We start from the raw sequence: 7,067 nt of genomic DNA on the forward strand, positions 1-7,067 counted from the left end.
TTTTTTTTTTTTTTTTTTTTTTTTTTCTTTTTAATCATAATTATTAACAATTTGATGAATATAAACTCATTCTTTAAGAAATGCTTCATAAATGTCTTTTGCTTCAAAAGTTTCTTTCCTAAATGTGCACTTACAATTCATGACTCCAAAATAATCCTAGATTCAATTAGAACGGGACCTAAATAGAAGAAAAATTAACATAGGTTGAAGAAAATTATTGGATTGAACTAAAATTCAATGGAAACCGATTTTGGACCACTATACCAACTTAAAACTCATGTATGTCTGAGGTGTCATTGCTTTTTGGTTGCACAATTTAGAGAGAATTTGACTCTTCTATTTGTTTGAAAATGGAGTCCAATCAAAACTCAACTTCCATATCATTAATGAGGAATATAACTCAACTTTAATTAATATATTTTTTAATTTAAAATTAATATACTATCCGATGAACAAAAAGAAAATATGTGAAGAAAATTACTTTTTGTTTTCTTAAACAAAGTTGTCTAACAAATATTATTTTATATTGAAACTTGACTGAGCTCTCGTGAAAATAAATCATGACATACATAATTTTTATAAGTTTAATATTTAAAATAAATAATGGGAAGAAATACCTTTCAAAGATGACAGGTTTCAAAGTAATTTTAAAAGGTTTAAAAATCTCATTGGTTAGGTATAAAATTAGTTTAAAAAATGCTTGTATTCGATTGTACACTCTAATAGACGTTTTCATAGCATAAAATTGATTTTGAACAATGAAGAACATGTTTACCAAAAAAAAAAATATATTAAATTTAGAACCTTTTGTCGTCTGATAGATAATGGTTTTAAAATTTTAATTGGTTAATCGAGGCAGAAAAATAGATTTCAAATATTTTATTCGACTTCCTGGCCGAACGAAAATACGAAGCTTGAGTATAAAATTAGAATACACCAACACACACCCTTCACTGAAAAAATCGAACAATGTGATTTAAGAAAGAAAAGGGGTTTGTCTCCTTCCCAGGATCAATTCACGGAGAGGAAGAGAAGGAATTGGGCATCTCACCGCCACCCATTTAAGTGGCCTCGCAAACTTCTCCACAAGTTTTGTCAGCAGAGAATTATATAAAATTCAAAATCTGTCACTTGGGCCCTTTGGTTTTTGTCTTCGGAGCATAAAACTTCCCAAAAATTTGACTTTAATCGCACCCCTCATCCGCCGGTTCTCGTTTCCTCAAGTCTTGTAACCATGAGGGGCATGGGAAGCCAGAGAGTTCCGCTGCTTGATCGTGGGGTAAACTATTTTCATTTCCATGGTGCTCCTGAAAAATGAATTGGTCCCATGTGAATGAAATGCTTTTTAGAATTACTTCCTCTGGTTTCTGTTATGGGATTTTACAGTGCTTCGGCTGTGCTTGCTTTTAGTTTCAAGGGTTGCTTTTGGTACTTCTTCGTGAACTTGGAATGGATGAATAAATTATTAATTGATTTTCATATCGGTTTCTTTGTTTTTTTACAGGGAGGGCGAAAGGGCCTTGGCACATCAGAAGATCGTCAGTTAACAGACCTGGAACATGGGGATGCTGTACCGGTAATGTTCTTGTTTGTTAGCTTTTCACTGAAGTGAAGATTATGATTGAATGATTATTCACTTAACTAGTTGTTTCCTGATGTTAATTATGCTTGGAATTTCAGCCTGCAAATGTGGGATTTGGCAGAGTACTTTCACTTGTAAGTGAATTGGTGCTGTGTTGGCAGAAGCTATGAATTTTGCTGTCAAAATCTTTGAAGTTCTCAACATCTGAATTGTATTTGCAGGCAAAGCCTGAAGTGGGGAAATTGATAATTGCTACCATTGCTCTTCTGATTGCTTCCACGTCAAGTTTATTGATAGTATGCATATTTTTGTGCATTAATCTATCTCTTCCACGTCAAGTTTATTGAAATTTAACTTATGGCCACTTTATTATACTCTTTGAAATGTTGATTCTGTAGCCGAAATTTGGGGGAAAGATCATTGACATTGTATCTGGAGATATTGACACACCTGAACAGAAAAGCAAAGCTCTAAAGGAAGTCACAAACACCATTGTATACATCACATCGATCGTCTTAGTTGGGTATGATCATTTTGACTTTTTAAGACTTAAGTTATGTGAAATCATTATCTCGTACATAGAACTGCCGTGCATTATGCTTGCTAAATCCTAAACCTGTTAGAATTGGAGACTAATAGCTCAGCTTGTGAATTGGGATCTGCTTCATGAGATTTTCCGTATACAATTTTATTTTAAACATATTCTGTGATCCAGTATTATGCCATCTCAGAAATATTATGTGCACTCGCTCATGAAAAATAATGTGATTTTCAGTTCGGTGTGCTCAGCTATTCGAGCTTGGTTATTTTCTTCTGCTAGTGAGAGGGTTGTTGCTCGCTTAAGGAAGAATCTGTTCACTCATCTTCTTAATCAGGTAACCCCCATGAAAAGAGGAGGAAAAAACTAAGAAGTCTATTTAATATTCCTTATTTTTAGCATGAGAAAGTTCTCTGGAACGATTGATGAATTTTGTAGGAAATAGCCTTCTTTGACATTACTCGAACAGGAGAACTTCTTAGTAGGCTATCTGAGGATACCCAAATCATTAAGAGTGCCGCAACTACCAATCTTTCCGAGGCCCTAAGAAATCTATCAACTGCATTAATTGGGCTGACCTTCATGTTTTCAACTTCTTGGAAGTTGACATGTAAGAATTCGAACATTGAAGCATTTAAAATGCAAGTTCTAGGGTCCCAACGTGCTCATTGTTTTATCTTGTCTATCATTTCTAGTATTGGCTTTGGTTGTTGTTCCTGTCATTTCTGTGGCTGTTCGTAAATTTGGTCGCTATCTTCGTGAGCTTTCTCACAAGACACAAGCAGCTGCTGCTGTCTGTGCTTCAATTGCTGAGGTATAACTTCACGGCACGATTTTAATTTATTTTCTTTTCATAATTAGATATAAAATGTTAATTGTGAGAATAAGTTGGATATTGTCTTTCATGATGAAATCCAAAGTAAAAGCAAGTCATTGTTATGCTTTTATTTTAGGAATCTTTTGGTGCCATACGCACTGTCAGATCTTTTGCTCAAGAATCGTACGAGATATCCCGGTACTCTCAGAAAGTCGAGGAGACATTGGAACTTGGACTCAAACAAGCTGTGAGTTTATTTTGAAGTGAAATATATCTTTTTGTGCTTGTTCATGTGTCTTTCTTTCTGCAAGCTCACACCTCTTACTCTCAATCTTATCATTTAACAGAAAGTGGTTGGATTGTTTTCTGGAGGTCTCTATGCAGCATCGACCTTATCTGTTATTATTGTTGTGATATATGGAGCTAATTTGACGATCAAAGGGTTCATGACTCCGGGAGCTCTGACATCTTTCATTCTTTATAGTTTAACAGGTAATATTTCTCTGTTTTCAGGAGCTTTTCTTTCCCATGTGGCACAATAAAAAAAATTAACTGTACTCAACTCTCCCTTTGTAGTGGGAACCTCTGTATCTGGGTTGTCGGGATTATACACTGTGGCCATGAAAGCTGCTGGAGCTAGCAGGCGAGTTTTTCAGCTCCTGGATCGTGTATCAACAATGACAAATTCAGGAAATAAGTGTCCTATTGGGTATGCTCATTTTATTTTATTTTTTCTAAATTGAAAATGAAATTTCGCCCTTTACTTTTGAAGGGGGTGATTTAGAATAGCATGTGGACTGGAAATCTTAATCTGAACTTGAGGGATTGTGAGGAGATTTAGATGCTTATGAATTATGTTCGACTCCAGACAACAAAGAAGGCTATCACTAGGACTTTTGGAAGCCCTGGACTATTCCCCCTATTCTAGTTCCAGCATAACTCCGTCTAGTATTGGCAAGGAGAGTGGTAAAAGTTGCACACATTTATTAAGTAATGATCCCATTCTCATCACCTCGAGACGAGACGAGATAAGATGGTTCTTTAATGGCAGTTAGTGTTAGGTATTGAAATTTGTTGAGAATTAGGTTAGAATACGGATAGTTATGTCTGTTTGAACCATCAGAGACTATTGTTACTAGCAAGTAAGAATTGGTTCTTTCATCTTGCTTTATCTCATTAATTATTGAGATGACAGATTCTATTATTTTTATGAGTAAATATGAGTACTTGAAAAGAAGAGAACTGTTAGTTTTAATTTCCAGGAGCAGAATGATAGCTGTTGGTTATTTAATGCAGTGATGAAGATGGAGAAGTTGAGTTGGACGATGTCTGGTTTGCATATCCTTCCCGCCCTAATCACACTGTGCTGAAGGTAATTTCGGTCTAAACTTGTAGTTATGTGGTGACAGGTTATGCAGTGTTATTGCAATATAAACAAGTTCCATGGGTACAGGGAATAACATTGAGATTGCAGCCTGGCTCAAAAGTAGCTCTCGTTGGTCCAAGTGGCGGTGGAAAAGTAATTTAGCTTCTTTTGCTTGATGCTCGTTTCTTCCTTACTGATTATAACAACAAATCTGAGATTTATTATGCGTTAAAAACCTGCTAACATACTCCATGTTTCTTCCTTTGCCACAGACCACCATAGCAAACCTGATTGAAAGATTCTATGATCCTAATAAAGGCCAGATTCTGATAAATGGGGTTCCTCTGGCAGAGATATCCCATGAACATTTGCACAAAAGGGTAACAAGTCTACCTAATAATTAACTTTCTAACTCGAATGAAAGTTGAAAGGTTGTGTTACCAATGTATGGTCTGCTTGTGGATTGCAGATCAGTATTGTCAGCCAGGAGCCTATTCTTTTCAACTGCTCCATAGAGGAGAATATAGCCTACGGTTTAGATGGCAAAGTTGATAGCATCGATGTAGAAAATGCTGCTGTAAGAGCTTATGTCCTTTTGCCTTCTAGAAAACCTGTAGGGCTAAACCTGTTGTTTGACTTAAACTACTGAAATCGCAGAAAATGGCCAATGCACACGATTTCATATCAAACTTTCCTGAAAAGTATAAAACCCATGTTGGCGAACGTGGAGTAAGGCTGTCGGGCGGTCAGAAACAAAGAGTAGCTATAGCAAGAGCTCTTCTTATGAATCCAAGAATTCTCCTTTTGGATGAAGCCACAAGTGCTCTAGATGCTGAAAGTGAACACTTAGTACAGGTGTGTTGTGAATTCTTGTTGTTCGGTATTAGAAACTCAAAAGTAGCCTACCCTGTTTTCAGATTTCATATTTATCATCATGAATCTCATCAATGGCCGGGTTTTAGGATGCAATGGACTCTTTGATGAAAGGCAGGACCGTGCTCGTCATTGCGCATAGGCTATCCACCGTTAAGACAGCAGACACGGTGGCCGTTGTTTCTGGTGGTCAGATTGTTGAAAGCGGAACACACGAAGATCTCCTTAGCAGGGATGGTGTCTACACTGCACTAGTGAGGAGGCAACTGCAAGATACAAAAACAACATAAGGCACAACATGACAACATGATCGAATTTACATGACAGAAATTAGTTTTGCTTCAATGACTGATGGAAAGCTCATACTCTTTTCTTCCTACCACAAACTCAGAAAGCTACTGTTTTATTTAGTTCAGTTGTCCTTTGATAAAAGATGTTTGTGCCTTACATTTTTAGTGTTTACTAATGTTGAAGGATGTTTTATGCGCACAACGTTGGAGTTTCTTTTATTTTTAGTTCAACAATTTCACTTTTTGATCGAAGTTACGGGAGGATAAGTTTCTTCTCAATTTATAGTTTTAGCTTAGCTTAAAAAAAACTGGAAGGAAATTAAAGGTGTATGGTGATTTTTATAGTTCAATGGGACTCTCCATTAACATTTCAATAATGATCAATTATTTATGGTTTCACAACAATCAATGAGGTAAGAAATAATATTAATAACAATTTGGTAATAATAACTTAGTATTTATTTAAAATCACTAAAATCTTTTTTTAAAACGCTAAACATAGTTTTATGACTTTTATTCTAATACACGCTAATACCTGATATATTTCTAACCGTCCATCCACCAAACTCTTTCAATGCTCTAAATGAGCTTCTTTTATAGCCTGCCTACCTTTTCACAAACACCATTTATGAATAATTTGAAAAATATGGTACTATATTTAATGATCTCTCCAATCTAAATCCGAATTATTTTCTTTAAGAACTATCATCTTCACATCTATATATATATATATATATATATATGTTAAAGAAAAGAATTACTCTTGAATACACACGATCCACTTGAATAAAAAGAATAAAAAGAAAGTAATTTAAAAGGGATATGAAAAAAATACATATGAATGTTGTATGGTAAAGAAAGAAGGGAGTTGGATATCCCAAAAGGGCCAAACTGGGAAGCCTTCAAAGTAATGTTGAGGTAGTTGGGTTTATGTTTACAGTTATGAACAGTTTTTTGCCCTTTTGGAAGCCAACCACTTAGCAAACTTAAACTTTGAGCGAAGGCCCATAACTTTAATAAAGACACACATGCACCAACCAATCTATTTAGTGAAGTCCTATAGGGTTTCTAAAATTGGTCCAGGGGAGAAGCTTTTGAGCAATTGAATGATGTTTTAAGTCTGTTAAATTTTTTTTTTTTTTTTAAAAAAAGTGTTGCAATTATTTGAAAGAGGCGAATTATTTGTTGCTAGAAAACAATGGTAAGAAAGTATATGCATTATAGTTGATTCATCATGTGCAGCAAAAAGATGCTGTTGGATTCAGATGGCCTGGCAAACCAACTGCATCCTCCTCCTCCTCCTTGCCAACTCAAGCCCTCTTCCCCAATTTCCCTTTTTTATTTCAACAAACTTCAACTTCAATCATTGATTTACAATTCCAACTAATTTCTATCTTCCTTTTCCTCTTATTTCCTTTTGAATCAATCTTTATCCTAAACTTATTGTTGAACTAAAATGGGGAAAAAAGAAGTCAACTAAAAAAAGTGACCTAAATTAATGTGCGAACCTTATTGCAACAAGGTGAACACGAACTTTTGTGTATAGTCAAAGACGAGAGAGAGAGAGAGAGAGAGAGAGAGAGAGAGAGAGAGAGAGAGAG

At 35.3% G+C, this 7,067-nt stretch overlaps 1 protein-coding gene across 1 annotated transcript; it reads left to right on the forward strand.

Annotated features, from left to right (window-relative positions):
• Positions 1–926: 926 nt before the first annotated feature.
• On the forward strand, positions 927–5,722 carry LOC111457303 (ABC transporter B family member 25-like). Its single transcript, XM_023099532.1, has 17 exons — positions 927–1,279; positions 1,505–1,576; positions 1,681–1,716; positions 1,804–1,878; positions 1,981–2,105; positions 2,358–2,457; positions 2,559–2,730; positions 2,816–2,934; positions 3,074–3,184; positions 3,285–3,429; positions 3,514–3,646; positions 4,234–4,309; positions 4,391–4,456; positions 4,576–4,683; positions 4,773–4,880; positions 4,961–5,158; positions 5,266–5,722. The coding sequence occupies exons 1-17, from the start codon at positions 1,235–1,237 to the stop codon at positions 5,464–5,466; spliced, it is 1,890 nt and encodes a 629-aa protein (XP_022955300.1). The 5' UTR covers positions 927–1,234; the 3' UTR covers positions 5,467–5,722.
• The last annotated feature ends 1,345 nt before the right edge of the window (positions 5,723–7,067 follow it).

Source organism: Cucurbita moschata, unplaced genomic scaffold (genome assembly GCF_002738365.1).
Source record: "Cucurbita moschata cultivar Rifu unplaced genomic scaffold, Cmos_1.0 Cmo_Scf00019, whole genome shotgun sequence".
Taxonomy (NCBI): Eukaryota; Viridiplantae; Streptophyta; class Magnoliopsida; order Cucurbitales; family Cucurbitaceae; genus Cucurbita; species Cucurbita moschata.

Excerpts from the sequence above, each read along its gene's own strand:
- LOC111457303 (XM_023099532.1), top strand. The coding sequence starts at position 1,235 with ATGAGGGGCATGGGAAGCCAGAGAGTTCCGCTGCTTGATCGTGGG. Across the intron at positions 4,310-4,390 it reads CTAATCACACTGTGCTGAAG|GGAATAACATTGAGATTGCA; the intron begins GTAATTTCGGTC and ends CCATGGGTACAG. Across the intron at positions 4,684-4,772 it reads ATGAACATTTGCACAAAAGG|ATCAGTATTGTCAGCCAGGA; the intron begins GTAACAAGTCTA and ends TGTGGATTGCAG.